The sequence below is a fragment of the Acanthochromis polyacanthus genome, chromosome 11 (assembly GCF_021347895.1).
Source record: "Acanthochromis polyacanthus isolate Apoly-LR-REF ecotype Palm Island chromosome 11, KAUST_Apoly_ChrSc, whole genome shotgun sequence".
Lineage (NCBI taxonomy): Eukaryota > Metazoa > Chordata > Actinopteri > Pomacentridae > Acanthochromis > Acanthochromis polyacanthus.
This window is the reverse complement of record NC_067123.1, coordinates 10,460,833-10,474,574: the sequence shown is the minus strand read 5'-3', so window position 1 is coordinate 10,474,574 and position 13,742 is coordinate 10,460,833. Positions and strand designations below refer to the sequence as shown.

General features: G+C 37.6%; 1 protein-coding gene and 1 long non-coding RNA gene across 2 annotated transcripts in view; one reads left to right on the top strand and one right to left on the bottom strand.

Annotated features, from left to right (window-relative positions):
- The window catches only part of LOC110971617 (major histocompatibility complex class I-related gene protein-like), a 44,057-nt gene extending 33,245 nt beyond the window's left edge, over nucleotides 1-10,812 (top strand). Inside the window, exons 5-8 of the mRNA XM_051956043.1 lie at nucleotides 8,894-9,001; nucleotides 9,125-9,142; nucleotides 9,237-9,279; nucleotides 9,863-10,812. Of these exons, the coding sequence (XP_051812003.1) occupies nucleotides 8,894-9,001; nucleotides 9,125-9,142; nucleotides 9,237-9,279; nucleotides 9,863-9,893 (200 nt within the window). The 3' untranslated portion in view covers nucleotides 9,894-10,812. The remainder of the gene's footprint in view (nucleotides 1-8,893; nucleotides 9,002-9,124; nucleotides 9,143-9,236; nucleotides 9,280-9,862) is intronic.
- LOC127536248 (uncharacterized) lies at nucleotides 2,356-3,943 on the bottom strand. Its single transcript, XR_007945238.1, has 3 exons — nucleotides 3,601-3,943; nucleotides 2,764-2,872; nucleotides 2,356-2,604 (listed from the first exon to the last, which is right to left on the bottom strand). It is a non-coding gene; the product is annotated as an uncharacterized LOC127536248 (long non-coding RNA).
- Nucleotides 10,813-13,742: the final 2,930 nt, after the last annotated feature.

The following is a 13,742-nucleotide window of genomic DNA, read 5'->3' as shown; positions in this document are numbered from 1 at the left end:
TATTCTGTTGAGATCAAAACTGGATGTTTCCATGAGATAATGCTCCTTGAACACATCCAGAGTCAGTAGAACTTGGCTACAGGAGCACAGTATCCAGGTCTTAGAGTGACCAGCTCAATCCGTTATGATTCCTTTGGCATCATTGCCGACTTCAGCCACCTGGCAATGAGACTGACTCCAACAATGCCGAGAGGGATTGTTGGAGCCAAACTTCTTCCATTTGAGGATTATGGAGGCCACTGTGCTCTTAGGAACCTTAAGTGCTGCAGAAATTCTTTTGCAACCTTGGCCAGATCTGTGCCTTGCCACAATTCTGTCTCTGAGCTCCTTGGGCAGTTCCTTCCACCTCATGATTCTCATTTGCTCTGACATGCACTGTGAGCTGTAAGGTCTTATATAGACAGGTGTGTGCCTTTCCTAATCAAGTCCAATCAGTTTAATTAAACACAGCTGGACTCCAATAAAGAAGCAGAACCATCTCGAGGAGGATCAGAAGAAATGGACAGCATGTGAGTTAATTATGAATGTCGCTGCAAAGGGTCTGAATACTTATGACCATGTGATATTTCAGTTTTTCTTTTTTAATAAATTTGCAAAAATTTCTACATTTCAGTTTTTTTCTGTCAAGATGGGGTGCTGAGTGTACATTAATGAGAAATAAAATGAACTTTTTTGATTTTGGCAAATGGCTGCAATGACACAGAGAGTGAAAAATTTCAAGTAGTCTGAATACTTTCCGTACCCACTATATATATATATATATATACATATATATATATATATATATATATATATATATATATGTATATATGTATATGTATATATATATATATATATATATATATATATGTATATATATATATATATATATGTATATATACATATATATATATATATATATATATATACATATATATATATACATATATATATATATATATATATATACATATATATATATATATATATATACATATATATATATATATGGCATGCCGTTTAGGAAATTATATATATAATGAAACTTGATATATATATAATGAAACTCGATATATATATAATGAAACTTGATATATATATAATGAAAATTGATATATATATAATGAAACTTGATATATATATATAATGAAACTTGATATATATATAATGAAACTTGATATATATATATATAATGAAAGTTGATATATATATAATGAAAGTTGATATATATATATAATGAAAGTCGATATATATATAATGAAACTTGATATATATATAATGAAAATTGATATATATATAATGAAACTTGATATATATATATATAATGAAAATTGATATATATATAATGAAAGTTGATATATATATATAATGAAAGTTGATATATATATAATGAAACTTGATATATATATAATGAAAGTCGGAATATAGAATGTTCAGATTTTCATTCCATCTATTCAAAGTTTCATTCCATATATTCAGACTTTTTCCTACTGAGCCCTGGAAGGACATGGCAAACAAAAACAGGAACCTTATTGGACATTTGCTCTTCAGATGAGCTCTTCTGTGATTATCTATCTGTCTTCATGGTTGTCACAGGGAACGGCGACTACGTTTGAGAAAACAGGTAATTTTTAGAGATGTTTTGATTCTGAACACTGAACGTGTTAGCATTAGCTTAGCTACTTAGCTTCGACTACATTTGCATCCCTACATAGCTTAAAGGTTAAACACATGCACCATATGTTGATGATAATGATAATATCTATGTTTATCTTTATAGCTGGTCTTAAGGCTAATTACGAGGCAGAGGTCAGCTGCTGCCTGGACACATCCATGATCACGCCACTGGTGGGACACAATTGTACTGGATTTCAGCTGAAGGCTGCTGTTCTGTCCAAACTGAGACATTTTTATTGTGACATACCCTCCACTGTTGTTAGCTTTTGATTCAATAATTTTTTTGAGATGAGGAAATCACTATTGCATGTTTCTAGTTAAATACCCTACTTTTATGATATATCACTACAGCGTGCACTTTTTATATTTTCCATCAATTTCACCCAAAAGTTGAATAACTACTTGTGAGCAGTGTATGTAGACACATAATAGAAGCACATTTCAATAATATGTCTGCTGCAGTAGTGCAGTTTATCTACCTAGATTGGTGTAACAGTAAAAAAAACAACAATATATGCTACTGATGTTTCTGACTAAAATCTGCTTGAAAAGCACAACTGCTTATCTGTCAAAATGTGTGTAACAAAAGTGTGCACTGAACACTGAATAAAGTCTCTGTAGATTATAGACAAAATTTGCATCTCTCATCACAAATTTCTGTTCATTCATCCAAAGTGCATGAGTAAAATACAAAACAGGTGAAGTACTAAAAAAGATTTATTTTCTAGAAAAGCCAATAGTCAACAATGCAGTTTAATTCTGGGACAGTTGCTCCAGCACCGACACCATGCGTCCCATCAGTGCAACCAAGGTTTTCATTCATCTTCTGGATGTTCTGGAGCATGGCAGAGGTCACGTCTTGGTGTCTTCCGATCTGTTCCAAGAACCGTTCCTCTGACCTCTCCAGATACTGCAGAGGATCCACAGCAGCTTCCTGGTTCCCTTTTCCTGCATAAAAGCACCAAAAAGTACGAGTTGTCAGTAATTATTTTCTATTTTCATAAACACAGTTAACTTAAAGTAAATGTTCTATTTTGTGATTTTAGGATGGGTCAAAAGATAACATACTGATCATGTTGATGTCTGCATAGTCTAAACAGATCTTACTTGATTTGGTCTGTAGAGAGGAGGACAGCGTGGAGGAGCTGCAAGACGGAACCAGTAAGCTGCAGACTAGTGCTCCTGGTAACTGGACCTCATCATCCAAGGCCGACAACTAAATAAAATGAACAAGACATGCTGTTGATAGCATCTGTAATACAAATGATTTTATCCATTAACTGATTTATTGCTTTGTCCATACAATGTTAGAAAGTCTTACAAATAATACCTGTAATAATTTCCAACAGTGATAAATGCCTTGTTTTATTTTACAACAAAAAACACCAAAAGCATCTGTGTATAAGAAATCAGTGCATTGGATTTCCACATCTGCAAAGCTAGAAAATCACACATCAGAATTTCACCTTGAAATTATGAAAATAGCTGCAGATTACCAGTACTCTTTACTTCATTGTGTTAACTTGATCATTTCAATCAGTTTTTTAGACTTGTATTACTGATACGAAACATAATCAACACATAAATTAAAATGTGTTCGCAAAGAGTTCACTGGTTCTTCAAGGGAAATTTCAATGATAACCATATAGTTCAGTAATATGATTAATGGGTCATTGTGTAACAGCGTGGGAGGTTCTGAATACAGGTCTTGGACTGAAATATTGCTGCTGCTTTCCTCCGGTTTTATAAGGAGTTGTTTCATAGCTTGTTAGCTTACCAGCGGCTAACTGGCTGGCAAACAATAGTTGAACGCCAACCTCTAATCACTGATCCGGTGTCCGGACCGCGTTAGCTGGCGGAACGTTCATAATACTGATGTGGGACTGTTGTAGCTAGCGTATTCATAGTAGGATAACAGCAGGATGTTGGAGAAATAAAACTTACCATTATCAGGATCGCTGGTCTGCATGGCAGACTCTTAGCGCATCGCACTGCTTGAATGTCTGTGTGTTTCAGGCCGATTTTAAAATAAAACTCAATAAAATTCTCGTCCGGGTGAGTGTCCTTCGTTGTCGCTTCGCCATACGGACATGTCCCTTCCGGGGCTCGGTAGGAAAAAAAGATTTGATATATATATAATGAAAGTTGATATATATATATAATGAAAGTCGATATATATATAATGAAACTTGATATATATATAATGAAAGTTGATATATATATATAATGAAACTTGATATATATATAATGAAAGTTGATATATATATAGTGAAAGTCGATATATATATATAATGAAAGTCGATATATATATATATAATGAAAGTCGAGATATATATATAATGAAAGTTGATATATATATAATGAAAGTCGATATATATATAATGAAAGTTGATATATATATAATGAAAGTTGATATATATATATATATATATATCAACTTTCATTATATATATATCAAGTTTCATTATATATATATCAAGTTTCATTATATATATATCGACTTTCATTATATATATATCAAGTTTCATTATATATATATCAAGTTTCATTATATATATATCGACTTTCATTATATATATAATTTCCTAAACGGCATGCCATATATATATATATATATATATATATATATATATATATATATATATATATATACATATATAAGTGACATATACACACACACACACACACACACACACACACACACACACACACACACACACACTATGTTTTTCTATCATTGTAGGGACATACCATTGACTCCCATTCATATCTAACCCCTAACCCTAACCTTAACCCAGACCAAAACAATGCCTAACTCTAAAGAACCGTTTTTGTGCTTTTACTTTTTTCAGTAACAACAACATGGCCAAGAAAACACTGTTTAAACTTGTGGGGACCAAAATGAGGTCCCCAGAAGTGACATTGTTTTCGGTTTTCCTACAGTTGTGGGGACATTTGGTCCCCACAAGTATAGCCAGCACCTGACCACACACACACACACACACACACACACACACACACACAAGTAAAGAATATTTTAAAAGTGTAATAGTGCAATGAGGTGCAACGTCTGCTTTAAAGTGTCTGATACAAGTAAAACACTCGGTATGAATGGTTATTGCACATGACGATGATTATTGTCCATCAGTGAGTCTCTGTTTGAGAGCAGGTGGGTGGGGAGGGAGGAGATGTTGTGGTGTGATGGAGGCAACAGCTCTGGGAAAGAAGTTGTTCCTCAGCCTGGTAGTCTGTGTTCTGATGGCCTGGTACCTCCTCCCTGATGGCAGTGGGACAAACAGAGAGTGTCCTGGGTGGCTGACGTCCATGCAGATGGCCCGTGCTCTTCTCTACATGCGCTTAGTGTACACAGAGTCCAGGTCCAGGAGCTCAGCTCCCACGATTCTCCGTGCCACCTTTACCACCCGGGACAGATCCTGTTTGTCTTTTGCTGTGCAGGAACTGTACCACACTGTGCAGCCCTGGCAGAGGATGCTCTCGATGGTGCTTCTGTAGAAGTTTCTGAGCAGTGGTGAGGCCAGACCAGCCTGCTTCAGCTTCCTCAGGAAGAACATCCTCTGCTTGGCTTTTTTCACCATTTTGGAGATGTTTAGTGTCCATGTCAGATCCTTGGTAATGTGCATGCCAAGGAGTCTGATTGAGTTCACCCTCTCTACTGCTAGCTGTGTTCATGATTATGGTGCTTGACGTCAGGTTCCCCATCCTGCCTGATAGTATTAAATGTAAAATATATTGTGATAACAATGCAAAACGATGACCCTCTATTAATCCCACTGAAGGAAAATTGGCATTGTTACAGCAGCAAAGTGGAAAATGCAAACATGTAACCAATGTCAGTAGAAAAATAAACAAAATATTTTGTACTCACTTAGACTGTCTGAATTCCTCTGGATGTAGAAATAACAATATTGCACACATCAGTGGTATTGTACAGAATCTTTCAAGAGAAAAATCTACACTAGTATTAATATTGAACAGATTTTATCTATATTTTACAGATTTGCCCATAAGTGGAAAAATATTGACATTGCGCAGATTCTTTTAGATGTAGAAAAACTGATAAAGCACAGAGTTTTTAAATGTACAAAATAATGAATAATTCACAGCTGTTAATGTGTTGATAATGCACCAAATAAAGTATGACAGTTTATCATTGTGCAATCTCCTGAGAGCAGTGCTGGTTGTAGTTGGCTGTCTGTCAGTCAGAAAATTGTTGAGGTGATATTTGTGTCCATGTCAGTCAGCCTTAACAGTAAACCAATAAAATCTCCCTTTCTGTGTCTCAGGTGCCCACATCCTACAGAGAATGAACAGCTGTGAATGGGATGATGAAACTGGAGAAATCAGGGGTTTTAATCAATATGGATATGATGGTGAAGACTTCATAGCGCTGGACCTGCAGACACTGACATGGATCGCTCCAAAACCAGAGGCTTTCATCACCAAACTGAAATGGGACACAGAGAAAGCTAGACTAGAGTTCAACAAAAACTTCTACACCTACATGTGCCCTGACTTGCTGAAGAAATATGTGCAGTACGGGAGGAGTTCTCTGCTGAGAACAGGTAGAATTACACAACCTGAGATACACACAGTTATGTACTCCATCTGTTTCTATCCACAAGAGCATCCAATGAAAATAAAACAATGCATAGGCAAAATTATGATCCACCTGTCTAGGGTTAACTAGGTGTAACCAAAAAACAGGTTATTATCTAAATTTAACATAGAACTCTGTCAAGCTAAATAATTCCCCGGCAATTCTTGAAGCTCTTCTTGACAACAAGAGGTGCTCCCTATATGCTGAATTGGTTAGTTTGTCTAATCTAAATACTTCGCTGGTTGAATATCAGTTCGACTATTTAAAAATTCTGCATGAAGTAACATTAACCCCATTTGAACAAACAATTACCCTATGTTTTATAATTTGGTGGAGAAACATTATTTAATAATCTTACAGTTATAATTGATGGAGAAATATTAACGAAAAAATAAACAAATAATAAATGCTACATATACTATGAAGCTGGTTTGACACAGCTGGGCTTCTTTCTGGTAGTCGGCTCGACAGAACCACAGTCAGAGTTCACGAGTATCGGCAGCTGCTTCAGTCAACAGGTTAGTATAATGGACAACAATGAGGAAAATAAAAATACATGACAGTTAAAAGTGCTGCGACTGCAAATGAAGCAAAACAGAAATGTTGGTAGAAAACTGTTAAATGTGTTAATATATTAATTTTAGCCATCAATGCATCTGATTATTAGAGCATTAAAGCAGTTAAACTTGAGACATCACATATGTAAATATGATGTATTGAAATGCATTTAGGTCTGACTCTGTCCCATAATGTAGGTTAAAAGAAAACCACCTTTGTGACACTGAAAACTCTGACTTCGGGCTCAACATACCTGTTAATCCAGTAATCTCATGTTGTAGTAGAGCCCTCAGATCGGTCACGTTCAGTTGAGACTCATCAGTTTCTCTCTCCAGATCTTCCCTCAGTGTCTCTCCTCCAGAAGACTCCCTCCTCTCCGGTCACCTGCCACGCTACAGGTTTCTACCCCGACAGAGCCGACTTGTTCTGGAGGAAAGATGGAGAGGAGCTTCATGAGGACGTGGACAAAGGAGAGATCCTCCCCAACCATGATGGAACCTTCCAGATGAGTGTTGACCTGAAGATTTCATCAATCGCTCCTGAAGACTGGAAGAAGTATGACTGTGTGTTTCAGCTGTCTGGTGTCAAAGACAACATCATCACCAAACTGGACAAATCAGTGATCAGGACTAACTGGGGTAAGTCAGTCAGAACAGTGGAGTCTGGAAATGAAACTTATTCAGGGACGGCTGGTATAAATGGGCTAACAGGGCTAAACCCTCCCAAGCAAACACAAAAAAGATGAGAAAATTATATTTTAAATAACTTTAAATAACAGATTGTTTTAAGTTTAGGTGAAACCAAATGTAGCAACAACACCAATCAGTCAAAAGAAAAACATAGAAAAACATAGAATATCTCTAAGTGGGCTTATTTTTTACAGCCCCAGCAGATACAGTCCGCTTTCATTCATTTCGTTCTTGTAAGTGATTGACAGGTGTCATGTCACGCCCCCGTGATTTACTGATCATTTGGGCTAACTTCAGTCAGCCCACAGGCCACTGATTTTTGACCAATAGCAGCGAGTTAACGCAGCGGTGCTGCTATTTGTGCCAGAGTTGGGAAGGAGGGAGAAAAAGTTAAGCAATGACGGGTGTTAGCATGAACGAGGTGGATTATTTGCTTTCTTGTCCATTTTCCTCAATGTCTTTGGAGGAAAAGCTGGAAGTTAAGAGACTGGGATCACATCGACCAAACGATGTTCAAAAAACTCAACGGGACAAATGACAAAATCGTAAGTTTTGCGTTTCTTAGTTTGACAGAAAGGACTGGCTAACGGCAAGTGTAGCGAAGAATTCACTTTTCTGTTTCCCATGCTCACTTTTTGGAGGAGATACCGCATGGACTCAACAAAGAATTGTGGATTTGAAACATTTGTCAGACAAAATTAGAAAACATGAATGCAGCACAAGTCACATCGGAAACAGCGTCAAGCTGTCCATGTTAGGAAAAGTTAACATCCCCTGTCAGCTGGATGAGGGCCACCGCATCGCTAAACAGAGGCACAACGAGCTGGTGGAAAAAATAATAGACATTCACTATCAAGGATTGTGGACTGTATTAAATTTTGTGGAGCACATGAGCTAGCTTTACGGGAGTTTGACGAATCCCCCACTTCAACCCAACGTGGCGTATTTCTGGACCTGGTTGACCAATTTTCTTTTTTAGACAGCCAGTTAGCAGATCACCTGTCAAACACACAAGTTGCAAAGTACACGTCCAAGACTAGCCAAAACGAGTTGCTTAATTGTATGATAGCTGTTTATGAACAAAAAGTGACTGATGAAATATCACAGATGGCATTTGTGGCTGTGCAAGCTGATGAGACAACCGATGTGGCATGTGTGTGTGTGAGAGAGAGAGAGAGAGTTGATGTAGAGCACTAAAGTATAGTGTACCTGTAATTGATGTAACTGTGTGTATCATAGGTGATGTTAACTATTTAATCGGCATTATGCATTTGTTAGCCCACCCAACAAATTTTACCACCAGCCGCCACTGAACATATTAATCTCCATTCTGCAGTAGAGATGAAATCTGAAGGGTGTGTTTTGGTTCCAGTTCCTCCATCAGGGTTTCCTGCTGGTGCTGTCATTGGAGTAGTTGTAGGTCTGCTGCTGCTGTCGCTCTGCATCGCTGGACTCTTCATGTGGACAAAGAAGACTAACGGTACACAGTAACACAAGAGCAGCTGTCCTGCCTTCACATTCAAAGCAAAAATCTGTGAAACTTCTTCATGGCAAATGACTGATCCATTATTTTAACTACAGTCATCTCTCGTCTTTGTTTCAGGGTTCAGAGCTGCTAACAGTAAGATTTTCTGATGTGTACTGTAGATCTGTAATCAGTCTGATCTTTACAGTCTTGTCTGTTGGGTTTTGAACTCAAACTATGTTTTTTTTAGCCTCAGATTCTGCAGACAGTAACTCAGATTCCAGCCAATCACAGTGAGTACGTCCTTGTTTCATAGATGCATTACAGATATACACTACCGTTCAAAAGTTTGGGGTCACTTAGAAATGCCCTTATTTTTGAAAGAAAAAGTATTTATTTTCAATTGAGATAACAGTAAATTAATCAGAAATACAGTCTAGACATAGTTAAAGTGGTAAATGACTATTCTATCTGGAAATGGCAGATTTTTAATAGAATATCTGCATAGAGGTACAGAGGAACATTTCCAGCAACCGTCACTCCTGTGTTCTAATGCTACATTGTGTTAGCTAATGGTGTTGAAAAGCTCATTGGTGATTAGAAAACGCCTGTGCAATTATGTTAGCAAATGAATAAAAGTGTGAGTTTTCATGAAAAACATGAAACTGTCTGGGTGACCCCAAACTGTTGAACATTAGTGTATATGAACCTAAAGTTTACACTCAACAGTATACTGGGATAATATTCGCTTTTCTGTAAACACCAGCCTGTAAGTCCTTTTAATTGTCAGTATCCAGTAAATAGTATTGTATAATGAATTCTTCCAAGCATCTGACCAGTTATTTAACTTGCTCATATCTTAATCTGTCCTGACAGACTCTCAGGGAAGACTGGAGGAGGAGAGTAAACTCCAGTGAAGCTGGGATTCTGTCAAAACCATTAATTGAGTCTGTTCTGCATTTAATAAGCCTCTGCAACTAACCCAAGTTGGAAACTCTTCAGTTTAATTTTGTGTCTAATATTGTGCAAAAAAATGCAGACAATTTAAATGTTTTGTTTCTTATCCATCATGCAAAACATCTGATTGTTTAAGTCTAACCACAGGTACAAAAGCAGCTTTATATGATTATTCTCATAGTTTGAACACATACTACATGTCTACAATGGACTCTTCTGCTCAAGCATAAATATGAAGTATGGTTTACAGATTATAATCAATGTCTACTTATTTGCCATAACTGTCCAAACACACATTAGTGTCATGGCAGCTTCTGTTGTATTTGTGGTATTTTTGTGTCTTTTTCTTTCTCCTTTATGTCTCCTGTTCAGTTTTCTGCTGTGGATGTTTCATCCTCTGACTGCTGCCTTCTCACCTGCTCCTCCTCTAATATCAAACACCTGAAGCTGATCCATTAACTTCTTTCCACGGTAGAAACACACCAGTTCTCTGATCACTCTTCAGCAGATTATCTTTTTACTTCTTGTTGTCGAGCTTTCCAGCTATTCCCAAGTTTGCTCTGCTTGTGTTTTTTCATGTTTTAAATGTAGATTCCTCGTACAAAAAATAGTTTCCTTGTGTTTTCTGGTTTAGTTAACTCCTTTTGTATGACTTTTGCTGATTGTTTTTCAAAATGTTAACCTGCATATTAAGTGTTTGGATGTTGTTTATTCCTGGTTTTTGCCTTTTATCTGCTTCCTTAGTTGGATCTGTTTCTACATAGATGGGTCACTTGTACATTACTTTTTACTTGCCTAGTAAATACTTGTATTTTTTGGTTTCTCATGTCCAGTTTTTTGGTCAAACTAAACACCAGGCTAAGCTCTGATTTCATGACCTCAAATTCACAGTTCATGGATTCAGAGAGCTGACTTTTTAAATATTGGTCACAACACTGTGAAGAAACGATTTAGATTTTCAAATACTGTAATCTCCATTTGTTTGTAATGTGTATTTTTTTAAAAATTTTATTGGGAAATTATCAGATTTTTAGGTCATGCAAGTTATCAGTAAACTGAAAACATAAAAATCCATTGTGCAGAAAAAGTTGTAAATAAATACAAATACAAATGAAAATACAGCATTAAAATGTGGAAACAAAACTTTGACTTTGCTTTTAGTGGGAAAGGGAAATTGTGGTCATGACTGAAAGAAACTCCAATGAGTTCTGAAAACAAGAAGCAAACTTCAGTCTCCCATGTCTAAGTCACATGTTTTGCAGCACAACAGTGACATCATGAAACTTCTGCATTTCTTCTGGAGTATCATAACTCACAGTGATGCAGATTCTGTTATGTTGCTTCTGTACACCGTCACAGTGGACTTGAAATGAAACAGTGAAGATGTGACTGAATTGTTGACTTTCAGATTTGATTCAAAAGGTTTAACAAAAGTGTTGTACAAACCAATAAGCGATTTCAGAGATTTCAGATTTCAGAGATTTCAAATCCAGTACATGGAGAAGCACCTGAAGCTGGATGCTCTTAATCTTTGAATTCGCTGACACCTGGCTACATTTGTCCTGATGCCAAAGTTTCATGAAGTTGTCAGTTAGTTCTTAACTTGGTTCATCCTCCTGATTTATTTGGTCCTTAGTCTGAAACTAACTTTCCATTGAATCAGGTGTGTAGTATTTTCAGAAAGAAGCGATTTGAAGGCTAAACTTGTGTCTATATGGAGCTGTGAAAAAGTATTAATTCCTGATGTCTTCTATTTTTTCCACATTTCTCGCACATAAATGTTTCAGATCCATCCATTCCCCATACACCGCTTTATTCTCACTAGGGTCGTGGGGGGTGCTGGAGCCTATCCCAGCTGACTCGGGTGAAGGCAGGGGACACCCTGGACAGGTCGCCAGTCTGTCACAGGTCTACATATACAGACAAACAATCACATTCACATTCACACCTACGGGCAATTTAGAGTAACCAATTAACCTCAGCATGTTTATGGACTGTGGGAGGAAACCGGAGTACCCAGAGAAAACCCATACATGCACAGGGAGAACATGCAAACTCCATGCAGAAAGATCCCAAGACTAATATTTATATTTATTTAATATTCGACAGAGATAACCCACAAAACACAAAATGTAGTTTTTAAATGCTGATTTTATTTAAAATTTATATCTTCCCTGTGAAAAAGCAATTGCCCCCTAAACCTAATAACTGGTTGGGCCTTCCTTGGCAGCAACAACTGCAGTTAAATGTGTGTGATCAGTCTTTTATGGAGAAGTTAGGGAGAGTATATATTTAGTTAGAATTTAGTTTAGATATATCTAGTTGCATTTCATACATTAAAGCTGCTGTCCGGAGTTTGAATCGCAGCGTCTCCCAAAACGCTGTTGGTCCCTCCCTCCCTCTGATTTCGCCCCTTTATTTGTGCACGCGCACAGTACATGAGAGAAGTACCCGGAGTGCTGCAGCATCTCGCCTGTTTTGCTGTTTTCCACTCTTCTACATTTAGTACATTTAGTAAATAATAAAGGAATTACGTTAGAATGCTGTATTGAGTCTAACTTGTCCTAATACCAAAATAACATGAATCTGCTAGGACGAACAAGTAAAGTTTCAATATGTGATTACACTCGTGTATCCCTCTCGATGACGTTGTTTATCAAACTTAGTGCATTTACGCGTGTATATGTGTTACATTGTTTATTTATTTCTATCTTGAGTTCAGAATTGCATGACTCCTCTGACGAAGAGTATGTCCCAGACGCCCCAACATCTTCCTCCAGAGGTCGGGCATCTAAACGAAGCCCGCAGGCGGGCTATGGAGGCCGTGGTCGGGGAGCGACGCGAGCACCCCGAGCCAAAAAACGTCCTGCAGTCTCTTGGCCTGACAAGCCGTGGGATTGGTAACTTTTCTGGAAGTTGCTGAGCCCTGATGATCTCTCCTCCACAAGCAAAACAAATGTGCGCGCGGTTGCGTAGTGCGTAGCTCGCCCACCTCTGCATGGGCTTGCTTGCTGTGCGCGTAACCATTGATTGACAGCATGACAAAGCTGAAGCTCGAACTTGATTGGTCGGCAGCAACCGGCGCTTTTTGGAATAACATGGGGGTCTATGAGAGGAAGGCGGAGCTCAGGAATAAATTTTCATATCGCGTCATACTAACTTTATATTATAGTATCGAACTAGACTAACACATTTAAGCTTTGTTAAAAAACATAAATTGAAAACAAACGGAAACTCCGGACAGCAGCTTTAAATAACACACAGATACATATGCATAGATTCACTCATACACACACACACAGATTCACACATACACAACACACATTCATTCATAGAAACACACTATACATATATAAACACAAACATACATATATAACGTTTTAAAACATTTATTGCAAGTACAAAGCAGTGTGAGAGAAGCAGTCCTGAGGCTTTTTCATTTTTTTCCACTTAGATGCAGTTCAGACACAGGACCAGCAGATGTCACTCTTCTGGTTGTGTCAAATGCTTCGAAGCAATGTGTCATTCTTGAAGCAGATGTGTCAAAGTGGTTCATTGCTTCATGAAGCTTCGATTTCACCATCACTATATGCAGGAAACGGAGAAAGCTGTACATGGTTTGGCGGAGTGTGTCGAGGTCTGGCAGATGAGCATGGAGCAATGACCCGGCAGTGAGCTGTACAGAGAGGCCGGCTTAAATACTGCAGTGATTGTTCATAGAGTTCAGCTGTGCCTCCTCAGCTGAGCTCAATTAGCCAGATCAGAGGGGCTGGCACCAGAGGAGTGTGACAAAAACATT